We start from the raw sequence: 23,793 nt of genomic DNA, 5'->3' as shown, positions 1-23,793 counted from the left end.
CCAATCCCGGAGAGGACAACAGACAGTTCCGGTATGCTGCTTACCGGCAGTTTGTTGTGTGGCAGTATGGAGCCTTGGGGCGGGGTAGCAGAACTGTAATTCCCAGCTGTTGTGTGTGGAGGATTAGGGACAGATATCCTGACCCCCACCACCAATATGTGGGCTTTATCCCACACAGGCTCTGAAACAACCCCCCCCCTCCCCCCCACCCCTCCTGTGTGATGTGATATTTTTGTAGAGTATTTACATTTTACTTATTGTTATTCTTGCCATTGTTTTTGTAAAAATAAATCCATTGAAGGATGACCACCTGCTTTTTTTGTTCACGACTGCCAGTGTCAATACCATGCAGTAAAGAAATTCAGCTCACTTGGGTAACACTTTTATTACATTCAAAAATATAGATGACAATCCCAAACATTCATAACACACCACAAAAAAAGTTTAGAAAAAGGTAAATTAAAAAATAAGTACACCATCTTTCAGTGGGGCTAGGCCTATAGAACATGTCTAACCCCTGGTCAGTATTTTTGAGTGGTGGCCATAGTAGGGGTGTAGGTGGGATCGACTCAGGTGAGGTGTCGCAGGGGTCACGTCTTCTCCTATGGTCGGCTGCTCACTTAGGTAGTCCTTGGCCCTGCGAATGAACAAAGAATAGCATGTTAGAATTTTTAAATCAGTTGTTTAGTTTTGACTATAACGTCACACATATAGGCCATATATATAGGCTATAATATTTTTTAAAAGGCTGCTGTAATGCATATATAATAACTTATTTAGCATGCAACTCTATGCTGGTCTTTTGTTGGTTGAGAAGTTTCTTACTCTGCCTCTCATGCTATAGTACCATATTATTTCAATGACAATATGTCAATGCGTCTCTTTTTGTGTGTCAATGCGTGATGTCTTTACATTATCATAAATGATACCTTTCATATAACATCTCTGTAGTCGTCAAAAAGCTGCTTGTAATTAACAAAATCTATATGCAACCTTTATCAACTAAAATCAGAATCAGTGTAATGAGAAACTATGTTGTGAAGGCTGCAAGGGTTAGTGTTAAAACATGCAATTTGGGTTTCTGAAGAAGGGATGTTGAATGAGGCCCACTGAAAGAACTTCTATACCTTGTCGTCGACTGACTTGTGTGTGCAGTAGCTCCTCTGTGGTTGGAGGTGGAATACCACATAGCACACCATACTGCCGCGGGTCATCAGGCCTCTGGCGTCTCACACGCGGCATGCCTCTGTCTGCTGTGGTGCGGCTACGGAGGATGGCCCTCTAGAGGTCAGGAATGTAGCCATAGTCCTTGTCGACCTTCATTGTATACAGGCTCCACTACCGCGACTTCTTGTTGTACAGCTTCCGGTATCTGACATAATGAAATTAGCATATGACCGAAACAGGAAAAGATGGTTATTGAAAAATGAATTTGTGATAAATTTGCAAAAACTGCTGCCTGTGCAAGGGCAACATTCATTATAATTATTCATGTATAAATTTGACCTTATATTATAAAACTAATATACTTCCGTTTTAGTGGGTATACTGTTGTCAATTTTAAGAACTTACTCAATGGAGCCATCAGCTTTTCTCTGCACTGGTCAGTGGACATGATGATTATAATCCAAACCAGCAAGTAGGGTGCGAGTTGAATAGACGGGCGGGGTGAAACTGAATCTCTTGCTGGCATACATCAGTATGTGGTTGTGAAAGGACTCAAGTTCTGCTGTAGACCTAAACAGTAAAAAACAAGTGTTAGATCTTTTATGTTGTCATTAGTCATTAGTTGATACATATAGTCACAATCAGTGGTGGACAGTAAAAAAATAAAAAGGACTTTGATCAAGTCACTGCATGATTTACAATCATCTGTATTTTAGAGATTTTTCAAAAAGGGACCCACTCTCTGCATGATCTTTCCCAAGATTTACTCACTTTTTTCTTCCCTATGTGGGTTTATAGGGAGTAAGCCAGGAGCTTCCTTTGTTTGAGTTAAATACTTGTGAACATAAACATTACATGTAAAACCCATGCCCACATACCTAAATCCCAGGTACTTCACTACTTCACCCAGCCAGCGTGCATTTAGCACTATCTCAATGAGTGCTCTGTGTGCCACAGATCCCTTCTCTATCCATTCCTTGTCCCTGTTGTCCGACAAGGGTCCATGGTGACAGGCGCCAAGAGCCCACTCGTGTTCTCCTGTGACGTGATGGAGTAGGCCAGCCCACATGTCCTAAGAGAACAATAACGCATCAGCAATGATCCGACACATTACGCTGAAATGATGTCTGCAGCTGTGAAATATTTCTGGCTCCACAAGTGTAGCAATATAAATAACAGTTCATATAGTACTTACAAAGAAGTCGTCATAGGTTGCCGACATTTTGGCACAAAACCAAAAGTGGTTGCACACTGGCTCGCCTGACCACAGAATGAAATGCAAAAACAATCAAAGAAAATTATTGGTGTAAGCAAGTTTTGTGACGAAGTGACAATGAGTTCAAATGAAATACATTCCATAATATTACCTGATGGATATTCTTTCCAAGGTTTTTCGATCCGTGCCACATGTCAAGGGTATGGCGAACTCCCCATGACTTATATATGCCCTTGGCTGTATGAACAGTGAACAAAAGACATTTGTAAGTACAGACATCTGCACGACTCCTGCACAAGTCAACACACATATTAAAAATGAATAACAAACTAAAAACCTATATACGTACTAAAGAGTGCAGCTATCTGGCTATGAGCATCAGTACATATTTCGCTCAAATTTCCTATTTACTGACGAAGTGTGTCAAAAGTCCGGATGAAGGCTTCCTTCTCCATGATGACACTGTTCCGCGCCGTTTCACGTTTGTCCACTGTCACCATGGAGATGATGTCTTTAGAGTCATTCTCTATCACACTATATGTGCAGTACTGTGCACAGAATCCAGGGCTGTCCATCCGACCATCTCCTTTTAAAACAAAACATAAATAATAATTTCAGAAATTGGAACACACTTTTTTTATGATTCACTCTAGTGGATATGATACTGACCACTTCCGGTTGTACAACAACCGGTATTTGTCAGTATCATATCCACAAATCTATGTCAAAATAGAACTTACCCAGGGCCACGACACTGGCTTTGGGCTTTAGCTGGGAAATAACTAATCCTCGCTTTTCTTCCCAGAACTGTTTTAAGGTGTCCACACAGTAGGTGTCCTGTATTTTGAAAAATGTGGACCTTCCCACCATCCCCATGTTCATAAATTTGAACAGTAATGCCACTTTCGCATAGTTGTTTCCAGAGAGGAGGATATTGACAGCCAACATGAAGTCCCCTATCAGCATCCCATACTTGAGAGCGGACTGTGAACTTGAACGCCACACAATATGACCAAAGGGAAACGTCTAGAAAAAAAAGAAGAGTGACAGAAAGCAAAATGGGTTTTATTGTGCATATCAAAGCTTAGTGCGGTGCTGCATATATTTTGCACTACACAACACATAATATGGGCAAAAAGTACCACACACTCCAAAGTCATGAAGTACATATATTTTCCAAAAATGGCTGTTCCTGGCTGGTGTCAGCTCAATGTACAAGATTCTTCACAGCCTTGCCCAATTCCCACCAAGGCAGTTTGTAACAGTTTGTGATGCAGCAATTACGATTTGCTGCTTACATTGTTAAAACATTTTAAAAGACAACATAATATCAATACTGTAAAATAAATACTCACCCACTCAATGATGGCAGCTGTGGCCCTGGATTTGACCGTCACCTGAAAGGGTCCATGGGCCTGGCACGCTGCATTGGTAACAGGGTCCTTCCATCACTGTCGACTTCCCTGGTCTCCTCCTCCTCCTCCAAAGATGAGACAGACTCTGTCTCTTCAGCGTGGCACAAGGTGTCATCTGCCCAGTCAATGCTATAGACAGGATCAAATTATTTAGTAATATTATCTTGCACCAATATACAAAGGGGCACATGCTCAAAATATAAAGAGGAAATTCAAAAACAGATAAACTTATATGGAATTCTGAATGTCGTTGAACTCCTCTACATTGATGCGGTCAGCATTCAAATCAAGTGATGTCATACTAAGCACAATGAAATAATAAGAGAATAAGATCACATTACTGCTCATCACAAATTCTGAGACCAGAATATAACCACCAAGAATGCAGGATATAACTCATATGCTACCATAATTAGTAACCTGTATGAGTAACGCTACTCATACAGGTTATTGTATGAGTAACACTACTGTATGAGTAACGCTACTCATACAGGTTACTGTATGAGTAACGTTACTGTATGAGTAGCGTTACTGCTACTCATACAGTAACCTGTATGAGTAACGTTACTGTATGAGTAGCGTTACTGCTACTCATACAGTAACCTGTATGAGTAACGTTACTGTATGAGTAACGCTACTGTTACTCATACAGTAACCTGTATGAGTAACGCTACTCATACAGGTTACTGTATGAGTAGCGTTACTGTATGAGTAACGTTACTGTATGAGTAACACTACTCATATAGGTTACTGTATCGAGTACTACTGACTGTGATGTGTCGTTATATAGTGACAATTCTATGGGAATTACCGTCTGTTCTTTCTCTTAGTAAACTTATGGGTCTATAAAGCCCTTTGAGATGACAGACTGTGATTCAAGGATCCAGCTACAGTAGCTACGTAAAACATAAACATGGACTTGAATTAGCCGCAGCAAGCCTCGGGCTACGGTTAGCAGAAGGCTAACGTACATTCAACCTGGCTACTCATCGCCTGCTTTCACGGTAAAGCTACCTACAAACAAATCAGTACAAAACATTTAGATATTACAGGAAAACGAAGTTAGTAGCTTACCTGTCCAGGAGAAGAACTGCAAGCTCGGAGTCCAACGTGAGGCCGATGCTGTCCCGGAGATCTCTCCACCGCTGAAACGCTTCGCCGATATTGACACGCGTTTTATTCCGCTTATTGTCGGACTCTCTTTTGGACTGTCTTTTTGAAAGTCTGTCTTTCTTTTTTTGGGTAGTTTTGAGGTGTAGGCAATTGCTGCCAATGCTGGAATAGCAAGCTTTTCAGTAGGTTGTTCCGCCATTGACCGAGTCTTTCACTATCTACAGAGACCAGACGTGAACGCGCATCTCCTTTTGTGGAACAGCCAATAGGAACGCTCTCTCTGAAATGCCCTGTGATTGGTCAAAGTCTGCCGTCACGGGCAAGATTTTCTAAAGCCTGTAAACAGAGCCATGAGGAGGTGCAGAGGTGTAGTTTTCTCTCAGATCACTTGAATTACAATATGCTGAAAGGTTATTATGGAATTTTTGCCAAATTATGCCAAAATATTGTTGCCTACTGCCACTTTAAACAAATGATGTACAGATTTTTAGCATCGCAGCGGATCATCGCAGCGCAGCATTGCAGCGCAGCAATTCACAGCGGAACATTGCATTTCAGCGCACTGCAGCGCAGCAGTGCATCGCAACATCGCATCGCAACATCGCATTGCAGCGAAGCATCAGATCCCTCCGCTGCCCCGAGGCACTGAAAGCAGGCGTTGTGAAGATGAGGCCGGGATATGATGGGCACTAACGAGGTTCTTGAAGCAGCGACTCATCTGTGGAGATGAGCTGTCAGTGGGCAAATCGCCCTTCGCTGAAGGGAAAAGAATGACAGACAGATGAGTGCGTTGCCTTATACACGGTGGGGCTCCGCACTTATTCAGGTAGACATGTCCTGATTGGCCGACTATACTTGTGCACTTTGAGATGATTTATGTTTTTTTCTTTCAGTTTTTCAAATGAAAGCTGCTGGGGATACCTTGCAAAAGGTGAAAAGAACATTGCATTGAGCAGACATACAGTCGACTGCATTATGTTCAAGTGCATCATTCCTTCAGTCTCTTGAACCAGGATTTCAAGTGCTTGTTACTCTCCTCTCGCGCCACTCTTTCTTCCTCAACCACTTCAACTCACCTCAACTGCTGCACTTCAGAACGGCTGGCAGTAAAACTCCTTGTTTTTAGTGCAACACACTCTGACCCTGCATCGAGTAGAGCCAATTGACATAAGTAGCACAACCAGATGCATCACGGACAGAAGAAGTGTGTGTGTTATATCAATCTAAAAAATAACAAATTAAGATGAAAATGCTTAAAGTATTTATATACAATACCATAATAATAGTAGTATTAAAAATGCTAAACCTGTACTGTAAAAGCACTTTAGTTTCCTTGATTGAGAGCTGACATGATTATGATAGATAATGTTAACGTTTACTACCAAAAACATCTATCCTTCAGTGTTTTATCTTTGACTTATGTTCAATTCTAGAATAATAATTGCAAATAGAAATAATGATTTTGTACCCCGAAATTATGGGAAGCTAGCAGTACTTTTTCAGCCCTGAGTAGTGTCTGCAGGTCTTCCAGTTAGGCCTGAACAAGCTTTACCAACAAGGTAGGATCATAAACATATACAGTATACAATACATAGACGCCACATTGACTCCTGGATCGTACGTCAACGTGGGCGCCATATTGGACAGGGCAAGACTGGCCTGTAACTCTATACAATTGGACGGGGTAGCTGCCGCTTTTCTGGTTATTGATTATCAACTGTTCAAGTTAACATTACATCTTTAACATCAGATCAGAGCTAGCTAACGTTTCTTATTGTTAGTTAATCACCATTATTTCAATAAATTCAGATCATAACTAATATTATTATTCTAATATTTATTGTTACCATTATTTATTTATGTACTACTATTTGCCTGTTATTTTGGTTGCTCCTATTAGTCAGTACATAACAGTAATATCAGTAGCAGTGTTAGTGGAAGCCTATAGATTGAAAGCATGATCGCTAAAACGGAGGAAAACATTTGATTGTATATTATATTATATTATATTATACTATATTATATTATATTATATTATATTATATTATACAGGGACTCTCTACAAGTAATAACCTTAAACAAGGAAAATAAGCCAAAGCCATACTTGACAAACGTGAGTTTCAACAATTCCTTCTGATAAATTAATTATTTTCTATCAGCTCAGTAATTCAGTTCATGTCAGCCGACGGTACACACTCGTCTCCTGAGCATCTAGCAGCGACTAGAGCTCAACTATCCAGATTCTAAGTAACTGGAAACTAAACTTTATTTTTCTACTCCTCATAGATCATAACCCCTTTGATATAATAACGACTGGTTGAAATCGTTGAAATGTCTATGGTTAGGACAGACTGTATGTAACCCTGGACAAAACAGTCCTCAAAACACTCACTGCTTGTTAAGCTCATTGCTGTGCCAGTATGGTAATAACTGAGTGTATCAACATGTTGACAGCTCAGATCTTCTCCCATCTGGATTGTGGCTGCTGGACAGTCAGAGGACACTGTGATTCTAGTAAGAAAATCACCCTCAAACAAGAAAAGTGATTGAAGTGTTGGAAATTGCACTTCAGCATTGAGTTTGTTTGGACAGGATAACTGTATCTGGGTTGTACAATCGACCATCATGTGTGACTACGGAGATATCTTCCTCCTCTCATGCTGCTTATTCCACCTTAAAACTACTTGAAGCAGTTTGTGCTGTGCATTCCATTGCAGGACATACAATTCCCGCTCATCACTGTGTATTACGTATATGATAATGAAGAATGGTCCTCACTAGCACCAATAAAAAGCTGCCTCAGTAAATCACATCTCTTCTCTAATTTAAACCTACTGTTCATCAGAGCAGATCCCAGGTCAGGCTTACTCTTCATAACCCACCAGTATATACTGAGCTTGGGAAGACCGCCTTCAGCGCATTACACCTTATAAACGGAAAGAAGTTCACAAGGAAACTGATCGTTAAAAAAGTCTCATCTCATTGGATGAATTTGCTGTGTTTTGTTGTGTGTCTTATCTCAATGAGGTTACCTGAGCAGCAGCATTTCAGGGGGCAGCACCTAAAATAAAGTTGTGTGTGTGTGTGTGTATGTGTAGAAGTGTATTCGAAAACAAAAACTTAAAGATCAGTACCAAGGTGGCTGTTTACAACGCGGTATGTGCCTCCACTCTGCTCTACGGGGCAGAAACATGGACCCCATACAGACGGCATTTCAAAAGCTTGGAGGCCTTCCACATTCCATGCCTCCAAAAAAATCCTCGGCCTCTCTTGGGAAGATCGGGTGCCTTACACAGAGATCCTTTCCGTGACCAACTCCATCTGTATGAAAGCATCAGCGGCTAAAAAACATCTCCCGCTGGATAGGGCATACTATCCAAAACCCCGACCACCGCCAAGGCGCCAAACACTCTATGGGCAACTCAGTGATGCAAAACGGGCTGCCGGCGGACAAAAGAGGCGCTATAAGGACTACACCAAAGACCACCTCAAGCGCTGCAACATTAACCCCACCCACCTAGAACATCTAGTACTTGATAGGTCAGCCTGGCAGGTCACCTGAGCCAGAGCGGCCGAACAAATACATCACATCACCCAACAGAGGAGGACCGAAAGGCAAGCCCAACGATGCCAGCGGGCAGCCGGCATTACCCCAACATCTGGGCTCCCTCGCCCCTTCTGCGGGCGAGTGTGTGGCTCACGCATCGGCCTCCACAGCCACATGAAGTGGCATGAACGGCGCTGAAACCCCCCCCCCCCCACCCCCGGGAGCAACCGTCATCATCGGACACGATGGACAGCTAAGACACTGTGTGTGTGTGTGTGATTTGTGCCGAGGGAGAACCCAAAAGAACAAAAACAAAATTAAACAGTAGTATTTTCTTGACTTTGGATAATCCACAGACCTCTTTGACAAAAGCTCTCTTCAAAACTATATATATTTTTTTTATGGAAGACATAATCCCTATGAGGACAGCATGTTCTATGGCTTATCCAGAGTGATGGGGACAATTTCAGTTTTTTTTAAATGGAATTTTTCAACACGGTGAGCACCACAGAGCACCACAAGGCAGAAATCTCAGACACAAATATCTTTTCACTGACCCTGAACTGACTGACTCTTTAAACATCTCTGAAATTTAATTAGAGACCGGCTTTGTTTGTAGAGTTTCACAAAATGATTTTAACTTATTGAAAATTAAAAATGAGACAAAAATAATAATAAGCGCAACTATACTAGTCACAAAGCAGTGACGACTAGTTGCCCTGGTACACCAGTGGCAGCTTGAATGTGGATGGAGATGATCAGTGGCATTATGAGTCACAGTAAGCTCCTAACATGCACACAGTAGGTGCTGTTGTTGTGACTAGTTTGTGGCTGACTGCTGTCCTCTCCCCGGCCCGCTTATCTCCCCGCATGCAGGACCCAACCCCACTTATTTGTGATAATCCACAGATTTGAGGCAGCTAACAGACATTTGTTTTACGACAGATGCCAGATTTAGATAAACATTTAATTAGCAACTCATCAGCTCTGTCAAAGCTAATTACCCCAGTCTCCGGCACTAGCCAAAAACTGCTCCTCTCACAGTTGGTCTGCACAGCAGTCGACTCCGATGGCTGCGGCGGGACGCGAGGAAGCAGGCTGCACGGAGCAGAGGCCCTCATAGTGTACCGGGATAGAGAGCGTGAGCTAATCCAGCCATTCTGCCGCTACCGACTCTTGTGGGTCAGAGCCGCGAGGAGAATGGGTTAGATAGAATTACAGGCTGAGACAACATTGTGCTATTAATCAGCATTTTACACGCCTGTTGTGAGAATGACTGCTAGCGAGGTGTCTTGGCGGCGCTTTTGGTTGTCACGACAGCACATTTCTCAGAGCTCAGAGGGAGTGTGATGTGAATTTTGAGAGGCATGGTGGACACACTGTTTGGCTGACAAGTGATCTCTGGGAAGTGTAGTGCAAAAACAGCACAGAAGTGACTGCTTAGCAGGGAGGATTCAGCTGAGAAGAAGAAGAAACAAATGAGAGAGAGTGCATGTTGATCTCAGTCTGTCTTCCACCAAGTGACCACGAAATAATTAGACTCCCGTCTGCTAGATGATCACTGTGTAGGTTGACAAGTATGTAGAATGTGAAGAATGAAAACAAAGGTGGGATTTCGAGGCGTCATCTCCATGGTTATTAGTTATTGTTGAGCCCTGCAATCACATTATCGCGTCTCGCTGAAATTAGATCTCTGCATGCTTACATATTATACACACCGAGGCATCTCTACAGTATTCACATTAGAAGCTTCTCTGCACTGACCTGTAACCTAGCAACCGCCTGACGTCTCACCCAAGCAGATGATTAAAGATACCTTCTTTTCCATTCCGAGCATGAACCCTCAGATAGATTCCCCCCCTCTTCGACGCCAGCATTCTCTGCTCTGTAGCATGCCAACAACACTCATATTACCTACAAACATAAAACATGAATCGTCACACTGTTTTTAGCCTTTTGAGACCAGGGATCTGCAGCTGCTGTGGTCTGCAAAGACACCATCATTAAAGGGTAACTTAGGTATTTTTCAACCTGGACTCCATTTTCACATGTTTTTGTGTCTAACAAATAAGGACAAGATTTTCTGAAATTGGTCCAGTATTCCACAGCAATATGGTGCTATCGGGGCAAGCTGGCACCGTCATTTACGTCCAATAACAGTGCTTGTTTTTGCCACGACAGGCTCTGATTGTTGTGTTGAGTGTCTGACAACATTATGGAAAGAGTCTCGCTCAAGAAGAAGTCTCCGTCTGAAATCTGGCGAGGTGATGTGTTGCTGGAAGACAGCGGTGGAATAGTGGAATACATCCATGGTGGGAACAAGAGTGCCAGCCGAGCAGAGTTTGTTGTGTTGGAGGACAGAAAGCGTTGCTTAGTGTTAGCTAAAAGATTTTCAATGTCATGGCTGAATATTTAGATGATTTTCAAATTTCACAATGAGACTTCTCTTTGAGCGGGACTTGGACACAATAACGAGCAGATCAAGAGAAATGTAAGAAAAACATTTTATTTATTTATTGTATTTATTTATATTCAGTATCCCTCAATACTGGACCAATTCCAGAAATTGTTGTCCCAATTAAGTCACAGAAACATGGGAAAATAGGGTCCAGGTTGAAAAATACCAACTGCTGTGAAGAGCTCGTATGCATCTGGCTTTTCATGTTAATTCAATTTATTTTTATACAGCGTCAAATCATAACATAAGTTATCTTTTCATATAGAGCAGAGGCCTGTACTATGAAGCCAGTTCAACATACCCAGGGTATCTTCTCGTTATCTGGCTTCACTAACACTAACAAACGAGATGCCGCTAAGCGGTCCGAGGAAGGTGGTTATTCTCTGACCGGGTGCCGGTGTCTCCTTCCGGCCGCGGTTGGGAGGCTGAGGCAGGAAAAGCCAACACTAGGATCAGCATTGATTCATGGAGAGACCTTCGTCTGGTCAGCTAACATTACTGCCAAGCAGCTGAAATATAGAGTGATATTGTGCTTTTAGCTGACGTGTCGCCTCACTGTTTTGAGCGATGCTCGTTCAGGTATATTTAGAGCGAGCAAGTGCGAGTCCAACGCTGACTTTCGTTGACTTAACGGCCACAGGTGTCACTGTTAACAAACATTTGTGATTCTTACAAACAGTCCCTTTAATCCAGACTAAAATTAACAAAGTTGAAGCTGCCAAATGAAGGAAGAACAGCTGTTAAAAGAAAAAACTCCCGATGTGTGAATGTGTAAATTAACAGACTTATTAATTTAACGAAACACTCAAAAGTCAGATATAGTTGTCTAAATATAAATAGCTTTATGACATGCAATGGATGAATGAATTACATCTAATTATGCACATTAGCAAAGTTGTGGCGTGTGTGACTATTTCAACCTTCTTTCAGCTGCGTCCCCGTCTCCGGTGGTGTGAAACGGACTCAAGACCAAGTAAAAAAATAGAAATAAAAACATAATTCAAAGAGGTAAGCCCCCACAGAATAAATCCAGCTGTCCTTCCTGCATCTGTCAGTTTAAACTGTGTTGTTTTTAGCCTGATTATGACTTAAATTTCTTCGTATTACTATACGATCTGCGCACCGAGCTCTGATTGGTCAATAGGCGGTGCTTTTGTACAAGTTGATCTCTTATCTGGAACATAACCTGCTCTGGAGCAGGTTAGCTGTTCAGCATCAGTTACCATGGCGATCTACCCCGGTAAGAAGTGAACCACCTTCGTAGGACGGGAAACCCTGAAGTTACCTCGCTAACGCCAAATCCTGCTTCGTAGTACAGGCCTCAGGTCTAGACCGTACTCAACAAAAGCCAGCCCAACAAGAGATCCTCCATGAGCATGCACTGACAGTGGCAAGAAAAAACTCCCCTGTAACGGGTAGAAACCTTGGGCAGAACCAGGCTCTGGGTGGGCGGCCATCTTTCCCAATATAGCTATTTATTATAGTCTATTTTTGGGCCCCTTGGAGTCACGTGATGGACCCTGAAGTTGAGTTTCACCGGTTCGGCCAATATGTAAAATTTGCTTCAAAAGCCCGGCCCTCTTCTTGGGGGGCTTGCTCAGTACAGCCTCTGCAGAATTGTAGTGTTGCCCTACAGTAAGCATCCGAACAGAGCCAGGTTAGAACGAATAACATTTTAATTTATAATACTAGGCTAACTGGCAGTTATCCTGCAACACAAGAACAAGGCTGCTCCTTTAGTTCCATGTCCTGTACACGGGTCATCAACTGGTGAGGATCCTTAGACTCTTTGAGCATGATCCCATGTAGCTGTCAAGTGCATATATGTGCTTTTTACTAGGTTCTCCTTTAAAACTTGTCGCCTGGAAACAAAAAACATCAGCTGCAGAAAGACTGAGGCAATCAGCCAACACGAGCTACATGTTCCATTTCCGCCGATGAAATCGACAGCCGTCGGCTGGAAATTAAAAGCTGCTTTTGTTTACTTCTGAGTGAAATATCAGACTCATTGTTTGAGTGGTAAATCTGCCACCATTATCATTGTAACTGCCTATGTTAGAACAGAAAGCATGACAAGCATAGCAACAGTAACTAAGGGAGTCAGGGCTTAGCAAAGGGTCAATTGGATGAGTTAGAAATACTTCAACACATCCAGCACGGCTGCACTACAGACCAGAACACAGTATGTCTCCTGTGTAAAGCCACACTACAGTGCTTGGTGCAATGTCTAATGTGCATGTGTACACTGGCAGAATCTATTTCTATATAAATTGCCTCACCCTATCATCTCCTTCCTCCTCTTACTTCCCCTCACCTGCTCCTCCTCCTCTGCACACCTCCGTCTCACCGTGCATTGTTAAGGTTCTCCGGTAACCAGATAAAGGAGACGTGGGGGAACCTGGGCTGAGACAGCAAGAGGACAAGGAAGAAAGCGAGAGCTGGCTTACTGTGTGCGTCTACTGTACTTGTTGTTCAGGGATAAATCTGTGAGACTCCCCACTTTCTGCTTTGGAGAGGGTTGTTTAATCTCAAACGGGGAGGAGGGAAGAAGAAAAGGAGTGAAGTGGAAGGCGGAGGAGAGAGTTGGTCTAAAGACTCGGAAGAGAGGAGGCAGGACTGGGCGACTGGAAACGGGAGATAGGGGAATGACTGCATATTGGTGCTAAAATGGGATATATTATATGTGAAAATAAAACCAAATGCACATTCTGTAATGACGAGATACAACATCTTTACTCTAGAAGTTTTTGGGAAGAAAGTGGAAATGAATGTAAAATGATTTGTACACAAAAAACGTTTGCTGTATTTGATCAATTAAGAGATGATTATGTTATTAGAGAATGTGTACATAGTGGAGGTACTTTTACAGATCTGGATGAATGTGTGAAATCACCCAATAGTTAAATTTATTCTGTGATATTCCCCAACCAGCTGCAGCTTCATAACACCTCCTCATAAAGTGACTCACAGACACATGATAATGTTAGAATTTCTCCTCAAACACATACAGATCATTAGCATTTTAATAACTTAGATACAGTAGTTCAAACAAAGTCTACAAACTAGTCATGGATGATTTTAATGGTCTTCATGAAGGCTCAGAAAGCTGCAATTTAAAGGCAATTTTACATTAAAATGGTTGAATGGCAACAACCAGAAAGTAAGTACCCGATGAGGGAGGCAGAAGATCTCATGCTGGCACTTTCTCTCTCTGGCGTTTCTGAGACACTTTGGATGTTACTCTTGAGATGTGTCACCACTTCCTGCGGGTGGATGGAGAGAGTTTTACTTCAACTCAAGTTTGTACCAATGCCTCATGCTGTCTCCAGCAGCATCCACTGAATAAAGGGATAACCCAGTGATAGCCCAGCCAAGTACAGACGTCTGATGCAGTCACATGAAGAACAATAGCCAATAGAGAACCAAGCTGACTGAAGCGGAAGGACACCCACCGCCGTCATGGTGGCCGTGGCTAACGCATGAGCTAATGCTAAACGTGAAGCGTTAAGTGGTAGTGAGATAGAGCTCAGAGATGGAGGACCAACTTGTTGATTTGTAGCAACAAACACGAGTGTTTATTTATCATGTCTCCATGACTTCATCCATCCATCCTTCGTGAATTTTCAGAACAAAGTAAACACTAACATCACTAATTCTTCCTGCCCATCGTCCGACATGTTTGTTTACACTAAAGTCACATTTGATCCCAGAGATTTTGCAAAGTTTCTGTTTTTTTAGTCGTTTTTTTAGTGTGTTCTCTCGTTGTTGATGAATGAATCTGTTAGTGTGTGGTGGCTGTTTGGCCAAATTGTTGCTCTCCACACACTACAGGAACAAAACTGTTCAATTTAACAGAACATGATGTGATGTGTGGGCTTCTCTCACATTTTACACATCTGTTAAGATCTGAAAAATCATTTAGTGTGGGCCAGCCTTTACACACACACAGTGATGAGAACACAAGTGGCCACTTGTAATTGAATCCAACAGTAATTTTGCAGGAGCACTTCTATTGTGTGCAAAGTAAGAACATTTCTACACACACATTAGTGAATGAGGCTCAGTGTCTTTATATTTATATATTTATATATATTGATTTAAAACACAGTGATGAGATACTGCTTCGTCAAGTAAATAGAGGTGAAAAAATAAACAAGATAACAAGTCTTACCATGTTTTTCCCATTTGGTGTAGTTAGTTTAATTCATTTTTCAGTGTAGTTGTGTTACGTGCTTCTACACTAATTACATTCTTACAGGACACGAGCTAGCATGGCCACCAAGAAGTAGCCTACTGATGCATTCAGCGGTCCCCATCTGTCATGTGACCCTCAACTTCCCTTAGGACACCCAAGTGGAATGTGATCACAAGCTGGAATCAAGAACACGTCTCCTCGATATATAAAGTTGCAGTGTGTTACAGTACTTCTTATTTTGCTTCTGTGACATGCTAAGACTTAGTGTAACAATAGCACAAGTAGAGATGAGTCATGAAGTCAGTAAACTGACTCAGTAATCAGTCAGTCACACAGCAATATCTATCCAACGTGTGACTAACATTAGCCACCATAAGCTGCTGGTCATACCAGACCAAGGACGACTTGCTGTTCGAGTGTATTGAATTGAGCAAGGATGCGTTTTATTTCTTATGAACTCAACTTTTCATTTGCTAGAGGAAGACTGCATTATTTATTCTTTCAGAAGTTACATAGTCTTGCTTTAAAATATTTGGTCCAAAGTGAATGGAACCTTTGACCCTGTTGGCACCATGACCACCACAATAAAGCAGCTGAACTCCTGCTAGATCTGCAGAAGCAAGGCCACTCCAGCTAAAGTCCACTTGGAGGGATTTTCTTTGGTCTTCAGGTTGAAGGTCCATACGTAGGTGGGTCCCCTCTGGCGGGTCTTATAAACGGGACACTGGTACACATTCCGGCTGTCCTGTTTGTCCACAGGAATGGCCCTGATGAAGATGACCGGCACAGCTGGGGTGAGCTCTTTCAGGCGGGCGTCTACAATCATGCCAGTCTGAAAGAGAAAGGAATTTGGAGAAGAAAGGAGATGGAAGCAGGGATGGAGGGAGGGAGGGAGGGAGGGAGTGTGTGGGGGGGAATGACAAGCCAGTCAACAACAGACAGAAACATTTCACAGAGCTGAGGGGGAAGTTAGAAATGAGTTTGAGGTACAGTGAAAACTTCGTCCCGGCACTGTACTTGCCATTGAGGCAGACTTTAATAATGTTCTTTTATAGAAGAAAACATAGATGTTTGACTAATCTTGGTTGGCAAAAAACGCCGTCAGACATCCAGTTTGTGTAACGCAGCGTTGTGGGTACCCTTGGAAAAGTGGTGAAAGTCAGCAGAGTTTGAGTGGAAGTCAAGCTGCCCTGCCTAAGAATACACACTCTATAAACACAGTGAAACAGAGTGGTCTGTCTCATTAATTAATCCTCCTACACTTAGCGCCTGACAACAGAAGTTTCACCATGCATGCACAGTGACTTTCAGGAATGAATGTAAATCCTGATGACTTGGAGAGCTCAGAGGACGAAGCCCTAATTGCATCTGCATTCACTATAAAAACTTTAAAGAGCTGTTAAATACCAATAACTTTATGTCTGTTTGGATAAATACAAATGATGGGTGTCTTAAAGCAGGCCATGTGGGCTCATTGATTGTAAATTAGTTTAATGACACTGTATGTACACTGTTACTGCGGTAACAGATATCTTCTATTGTATAATCCCACAACATATTGAGAGAATGTATTACAATGCTGGACTATTCATCACCATACATTGGTGTCCATCACATAAACACACAAGTGTAATGTCTGCATTTCTATCAAATCCACTCAGCACACAAGGTGCTTATCATATAGCCTACAGTATCTATCCGTCTTTGATGTCTGAACCCCTTCTGAATAAAATGCAAGCTTCATTAATATAGATGAGTAGGTTTATCATAAATCTTTGACTTTTATTGCTGCACAGAGCTGTGTCCAGATGGAGCACTGCTTACTCTCCTGTTCTACTCTCTGCTGCTACTCCCCGCCAGTGGCAAAGAACTGGCCTTGGGGCTGAGAGGAGGAGGAGGAGGAGGAGGAGAAGGAGAGTGGAGGAGTTGTGAGGAGAAGTCGCCCGTCTGTCCGCCTGTCTTTTTCTGCCTGCGTCTCCAACTTTAATGAAGAAAAAGGAGCCGCTCCTCTAAAGGGCGATCTAAGTGTTCAAGTGCACACTCTGCACATTCCCTAATTAAGAAGTCTACAGGGATGCTCCTTGAAGCTGGGTGCATATGCAGTAGCTGCATGTATGTAGATAGATAGAGCCCTGGAAGCTGAGTAATGCACTGCACCCCCGAGAGCTGAACACATGCAGGATGCAAAGCGGAAAAATAAGCCACAAAGGGAACGTGGAAGAACTTCAACGGGGGAAAATATCCAAGTTTCTTTACTTGACTCAGTTTAAAGATGCATTTTGAGGTTAGCTCACCCTATGTTTACGTGTTAGTCTGTCATCCATCATCATAAGTTGTCTGCAATATTTCTGTTTAAGGTGCTTGTGAATCAAAGTGTGCTGTTTATCAGTTTCCCTTGAGACTAAACTTCACAATCAGCTATTCTTAGCTGATACTTCTTACCTATTCCTACCTGCGACAGTCAGCTGAACAAAGCGATCGATTAATAACGCATGTAACCTGTGTGTCCCAGCGTGCACCCTCCATGTACAGCCCGTGTACGTAGGCCCCTTCACGGGGCGGTAAAGAGAAGTCGTCGCGATTCTTCTTGGTGACATCGCACTGCAGACACATCCTGTCCAGAGGCCACTCATTCCTGTCATTCAAACGCAGGCAGATTTACTGTTACACCGAGTGGTTTCTATCACATTTACACCCTGGATATCTGAATGCAAAACAGCCGTACCTTCGAGCCATAGCCTGCATGATGGCTGTGAGGAAGGACTGCGGGTTGAAGAAGCCAGCCAGCCACACCACAGAGGGTAAGACGAAGTCCGCCGACCAGGCTTCCAGCTCCTTGATCCTGGCCAGCAGGTCAGTGAACCACAGGGCCAGGCCAGACATGGAGGGGTAAGCCCGCTTGGTCCAACCGTCTGGCACCATGCGAGGAAAATAGCATTCTGAAGGTTCTCCATGTCACTGGTCATGGTTAACTCTCCCTGGGTGGGTGCCACAGGAAAGGAGAACATTCAACAACCAACTCAAATCATCCATTTTGCAGTCAAACATCATTATCCAAACATTATTGTTAAAGGGCAGGTCCACGTGTGTTCTGGAAACACCCACTCAGCCGTTGCAAAAGCAGTGATGCAAGTTTAAGTTTAGTAAGCTAATGAATAAGGTTATGAATAATGTGAACGCTAGCACTCGCTGAGTCAGAGTAGCTGTGCTAAGTTTGGAAACACTGAAATGGTTGTTTCAGATTTTTTGAAAAGGGGTTGTATTGTATACTCTTTACTGCTTTCTGGGAGGTAAAATGACTGCTGGTCTACCGCTGCATCCATCCGTTAGTTTGTTTGTGTTGTTGTGTAACTTTCGTATCCGAACCAAAGACTATAGAAGCAAAGAGACCAAACTCTGTGATTTTTAACAACAGACACTATATTTATATATACCATCTGCGGTAGCGCTGACGCCAAAACACCAATGAGCACGGTAGTCTACGGAGAGATAGACATATTATTTTGATCCTGTATGAATTGCTCCAGTTTGTTGTAAAACTGTTGAATTATCAGACTGTGAAAATACGTCATTAGAAAGACGACACATCCTACAGTACGGTAGAGACGTCTCTCTCTCTGAAGCTACCATGTCTGAGTGTTTCCTACTGGGATGAACTCACACCAGCAACACGTCTGATCCTTCTTTCTCTTCCCGGCTGATAAAAAGACCAGGAGTCTCTGGATAAAACACATCAAGTCAGATAAACGTTACATCTGTGTGTGGAACATAGCTAAGTTAGCTAGCTAGCTAGTGTTGGTGACGTATGTTGTGCGAGACGAGAGATGTAGTTCACTGAGCGGTTTCACACTAAACTAAATGATACTACGACAGACTGAGACTTTCTGGACTTGAAAAAATTGTGTTCTAAAAGTACAACATCATCTGTGTGATTCATGGCACAATTCAAACAAAAAATATATAATTATATAATATTCATATTTTTCCAAAATAAGGTCCCACGGGGTCCAACGGAAGGGGAGGGACTTCAGCTCTCTATATTTGTTGCCTAATTGGTTTAAGGGTGAAGTTAAAGTTCAGGTTCATCTTACATTGGGCAGTTAACATTGTACTGTAGCTTTGTGTGCTTTTCACCTTTTATAAAGAAAGATGTTGTGAGTTTGGACTCCCAAGTTAAAGGACATAACTTGGATTACTCTGTAATGAGAGGCCTCGTGTTAGTAGATTAGAAGAATTTCATTCCATTAAAGGACAGCACATGGCATGTACAGTAAATTTAAGCGCCATGTGTTGTAGCAGAAAAACCAACACGTGGACATAAACTTAATCACAGCAATAATTTGAGATTTCCAGTGTCGCTGCTGTACTTTAACGAACAGGCGGCTTGTGGATATCACAAAAATCTCGCTTTTGGCTTCCATCCTCTTTCTGGAAAATATCTATTTGATTAGGACAACTGTTTCTCAGTGCTGACAGATGCTAACCTCTCTTGCACATTAAAACATATCTTCATTGGTTTGTATATTTTCATTACAGGAAGGAACCAGGAGTTTCAACGTATCACTTCCTGTTTGTCTCAACAGCTAAACATTGGAAGTGACACCTCCCGGCCACATAAGGTGTGGATTGTGGAATGGTCGCTGCTGATGTATAGACAAACAGAGACTATAGCACGCCATGGGCAGATAAGGAAAACACGCTGTAAATAGGCAAGAGTAGATGGCACTGAGAGTAATGAGACAACCAGTGGTGTCCTTCACCACTGATACTGGAGCTGATGTATTGCTGATGTATAGATACCCATAACTATTCTTTATGAGGGTGATAAGAGTCTGTACATGGATCTACATCTGTGTGTTTACAGTGAACCTTTCACCTTCGCAACGCTCCTCCAAATGATCCTGATCCGTCAGTACAGCCACAGCATACTTTGACACACACACACACTGGGCACTATGAAGCTGCACCGTCTCACCGAGGATAACATTCTCACAGCTCCTGTTCATTCCTCTATAAAGACGAAATATGATTCCATTTGCTGGTACAAATAGTTTACATGGGTTTTAAATCACTGAGCCGATTTATTGAGGCTTGTAGTGTCGGGAGATCGAAGCCTCATAACTCCCGACAAACACTTTTACACACTTTCCTCCCCCCTCTTTCTTTTTGGCTCGTTGTTAACACGACTCCAGTCAGACATCGACACATGCAGACATCTTATTCCTTTCTTCTCCTCTGTAAGCCAAATCTCAGAGTCATTCTGACGACTGATCTTCTGACAAACAACAGCGAAAAAAAGGTTTAGTTATGCAGGAACAGTAATGCAGCAGCCCGTCGCAGTCAGCAGCAGCCGAGCCAGCGTACAGTATGTGACTCAGATGAGGGACAGTACACTTGAAGTTCACTTGTTTTTACTTTAATTTAAAGTATTTAGCTGCTAGCCCTATCCCTGCTGGGCCAGTGGAGTTCAGGATGGGATCAGTGGAGTTCCCCAACCAAATGAGACATAAGGCCCATTCGGACAAGATTAACATTACAGGGGGAAAGATAGTAAATATTCACTGCGCTCCTCTGTAATTTCACTCAGTATTCTGATTCTGGCATTTTAATACACGTGTATTGTGATAGGTGCAAAAACAGATTTCCTGCAAAACAATGAAACAGCTGCTCAGAAAGGTTATCATGTATTAATTCACTTCTGTTTGTGTAACAAATAAAATGGCACCATTGAAGTTTGCCACGTTGGGTGGTACCGATACCTGGTCTGGCCCAAGGACTAATGGGTTCCTTATTATCCTCTAATTTCATAGTGTATTTAAACACATCCGTTTGTGGCCCAACTGGCTTTGGTCTACAGGTTCTCAGTAATAATGCCCATTTCATCGTTTCGGACGTCTGTCCATATGATCTGGGTATAAAAGTCATGTTAACTACAACTAAGCTGCAACTCTGCAAAGGTTCTCATATCAGAACATACAACAATAACGAACGGTCACTTCTGAGACCGTAACACCCCCCCACATAAATACAAACCTACTGGATTTGTCACAATATCACAATCTAACAATAGCTACTTACACTCTGGACAAGGCGTCGGCCACAATTTTTCATTAATCACAGGTTACATCCACCTGGCTCTACAGTGTAACCGGCAACTTTCAGTTTACAAGAACACGGAAAATCGGGAGTAGCAAGTACCGGAGCATGGCACAGGAGAGCGGTTACACTCTCAAAATCACGGTGGGTAATCTGATGTCCATGCAGGGCTATCAACTACTTTTGAACGGGGAAAACCACTGAGATTACCCACGGCAGAACAAATAAAGACAATGCCAATTATCACATGAGGCGAAGCAAATAATGAATAATTACCGGTGGACGAAGTGCGTCAGGGAAGAGGTACGGGTATTCGTTACCTTTTCCTTTCCGTTTCTGAGAGAAGACTCGAGCGCCACAGTTACGTCTGGTTTATTTCTCCTGCAATAACTTTAGTTAACACACTGTCACATGGATCAACATCACCTGTCTTCAGAGGACTGGATTCTGCACGAGGACTGAGCGGGCGTAATTACGCGCAATGGCACCAACTTGGGCTGTGCTAAAATGTCAGGATCTGGGGTATTGGTTACTTTACACCCAGCAATATCGTTCCCCATTAGCATGGCTATGCCACTGATTGGCAAAGTCGGACAGACAGCAACAGGGAAACGACCACAGATTAATTTAGAGCGCACGTACACATGGTGCAGGGGCCGTGAGACACAAACCATCTCAATACCACTTAATGCAGTACTGTAGCCACAGGCAGACTGATCTGAAAATGGCAACACTCTGGCTAGGATGACAGTTTGGGAACAAGCTGTGTCGCGTAAAATCCGCACAGTACGCTGCTCATCTGGTTCGCCAGTTAGTGAGACAAAACCCTCAAAAAATGAACGGTTTGAAACCATGGTCAGCACAACTCCGCGGGGACCTTTTACATGATCTGGATGTAATCAATCCAACACCTTTTGAATATTGCTCACCAGGAGATGACTGCTGCTGCTCTTTACGTTTTAACCGTAAACAGTTTGCAATAACGTGCCCTGCTTGGTGGCAATAGAAACACTCTCTTTCCTCTTTACGCACGGGAGGAACTAGGCTAGGCCAGCTATCAAGAGAAGCAGCGGGAGCGAAACGAGGTTTATCAGGAGGAGTGAACGTAACCTTGTCTGCCTCTATCTCCAGCTTCTTGACTTGCAGGCGGAAATCAAGCTCTGCCTGACGTTCCTGTGCATGAGTCTGAGCCTCCAGGTGGAGACGAGCAAGGCGTACCTTTAAACGTGCCTCGTCTCGAGATCCTGAGAACCAGGCGATAGGGGATCGTATCGAGGGAGAGTAACCGGCGTCTTAACCCGGCCCTCCGCCTCGTAGACAATACCCGGGGCTGGTTTCGGCCCTCGCTCAGCCACAGTACCGGGAGTTCCACCCTCAGGTTGAGAACTACCCTCAGCCAGAGCGACTTCCTCCTGCACACTAGACTCTGTAGGCGCCAACATCTCAATCACCCTCAACTCAACAAGTTTATTCACAACTAACTGCTTAAGCTCTTTTTTAACTAGCTGTCTAGATGCTGAGAAACTGAAGTGGCTGGCAATTTCTAACAGGTCGTCCTTTCTACATAGAGCAAGTTGATCACGGGTGGGGGTTTTAAGGAAACGCTCCAAATTGAATGCCATTGCACACCCGGTGCAAACAATCAATCAAGGCAAATAAACAAGCAATTCTCGGGAATAATTAAGATCCCAGGACGAGCCCCCATTTATGTTACAACCCGGAGTTGGTGTAGGGGTAAAGGGAGTAACATTGAGCCGATGTTATCAGGCAATCACTTGTTTATTGATGGGTGATTGTAATTAAAGCAAAATAAAACATACAATGGATTGAATTATAACAACTGAAAACGAGGGTTTAGGGTGGCCGAAACGGAGAAAAACAAAAAGGCACACACCCTAGCCCTGAACGATCCTAACCAGCAGACAAATTAAACAACTGCTCTATTCAACACAATATATAAACACAAACGAGTACCTCATACTAGTTAACATTCAATATCTAACAATCTAAAGTCCACTGACTCCAGTAGGACCTAAACACAATATGCTAGTTAACAACACACAACAATCGAGAGGCACGTGGGACAGATCAATAGTAATCACTGCCCGCCTTGGTCTGGTCACAGCTGGCCTTTAATTCTTTCCACGCGCCCCAGCCGGCTGGTGATTGGCTAATCACATGTGACGTGTCAGAGGCAGGACCACAAACGGCGGGAAACGAAGGGCATCCACCTGAGGGCGTTCAGGAGGCGTGGCCCCGAAGGGAATCCCCAAGACGTGACGTCGTCTTGGAGCGACGGGACAGCAGAGCGCACCAAAAGAAAAGAGCACAGGGAGAGCGCCGCACAGTAACATACAACAATAACGAACGGTCACTTCTGAGACCGTAACAGTCCCACACATGGAGGATTACAGAACTCATTACTCGACTGTGCCACCTCCGGTGGTACCAATAAGTGATTTTCTTTGGACTGGGCCAATGGACTAATATTTTTGAGCTACTAGAATGAAGGAGTAGCATCAGTTGTTTCCAGCCGGCTACATTCTTACTGTACAGAATGTGAATCCTCGGGCACAGTTTCCAAAT

At 43.1% G+C, this 23,793-nt stretch overlaps 1 protein-coding gene and 1 long non-coding RNA gene across 2 annotated transcripts in view; both read right to left on the bottom strand.

Annotated features, from left to right (window-relative positions):
- Positions 1–366: 366 nt before the first annotated feature.
- Positions 367–1,320, bottom strand: LOC119479100. Its single transcript, XR_005204608.1, has 2 exons — positions 1,128–1,320; positions 367–637 (listed from the first exon to the last, which is right to left on the bottom strand). It is a non-coding gene; the product is annotated as an uncharacterized LOC119479100 (long non-coding RNA).
- A 13,771-nt stretch (positions 1,321–15,091) lies between these two features.
- The window catches only part of dnah9 (dynein, axonemal, heavy chain 9), a 179,667-nt gene continuing 170,965 nt past the window's right edge, over positions 15,092–23,793 (bottom strand). Inside the window, 4 exon segments of the mRNA XM_037754464.1 lie at positions 15,092–15,943; positions 17,611–17,746; positions 17,837–18,035; positions 18,038–18,089. Of these exon segments, the coding sequence (XP_037610392.1) occupies positions 15,716–15,943; positions 17,611–17,746; positions 17,837–18,035; positions 18,038–18,089 (615 nt within the window). The 3' untranslated portion in view covers positions 15,092–15,715.

Source organism: Sebastes umbrosus, chromosome 20 (genome assembly GCF_015220745.1).
Source record: "Sebastes umbrosus isolate fSebUmb1 chromosome 20, fSebUmb1.pri, whole genome shotgun sequence".
Classification (NCBI taxonomy): Eukaryota; Metazoa; Chordata; class Actinopteri; order Perciformes; family Sebastidae; genus Sebastes; species Sebastes umbrosus.
Note: the sequence above shows the minus strand (reverse complement) of the source record. Positions and strands in the feature narration are given on the sequence as shown.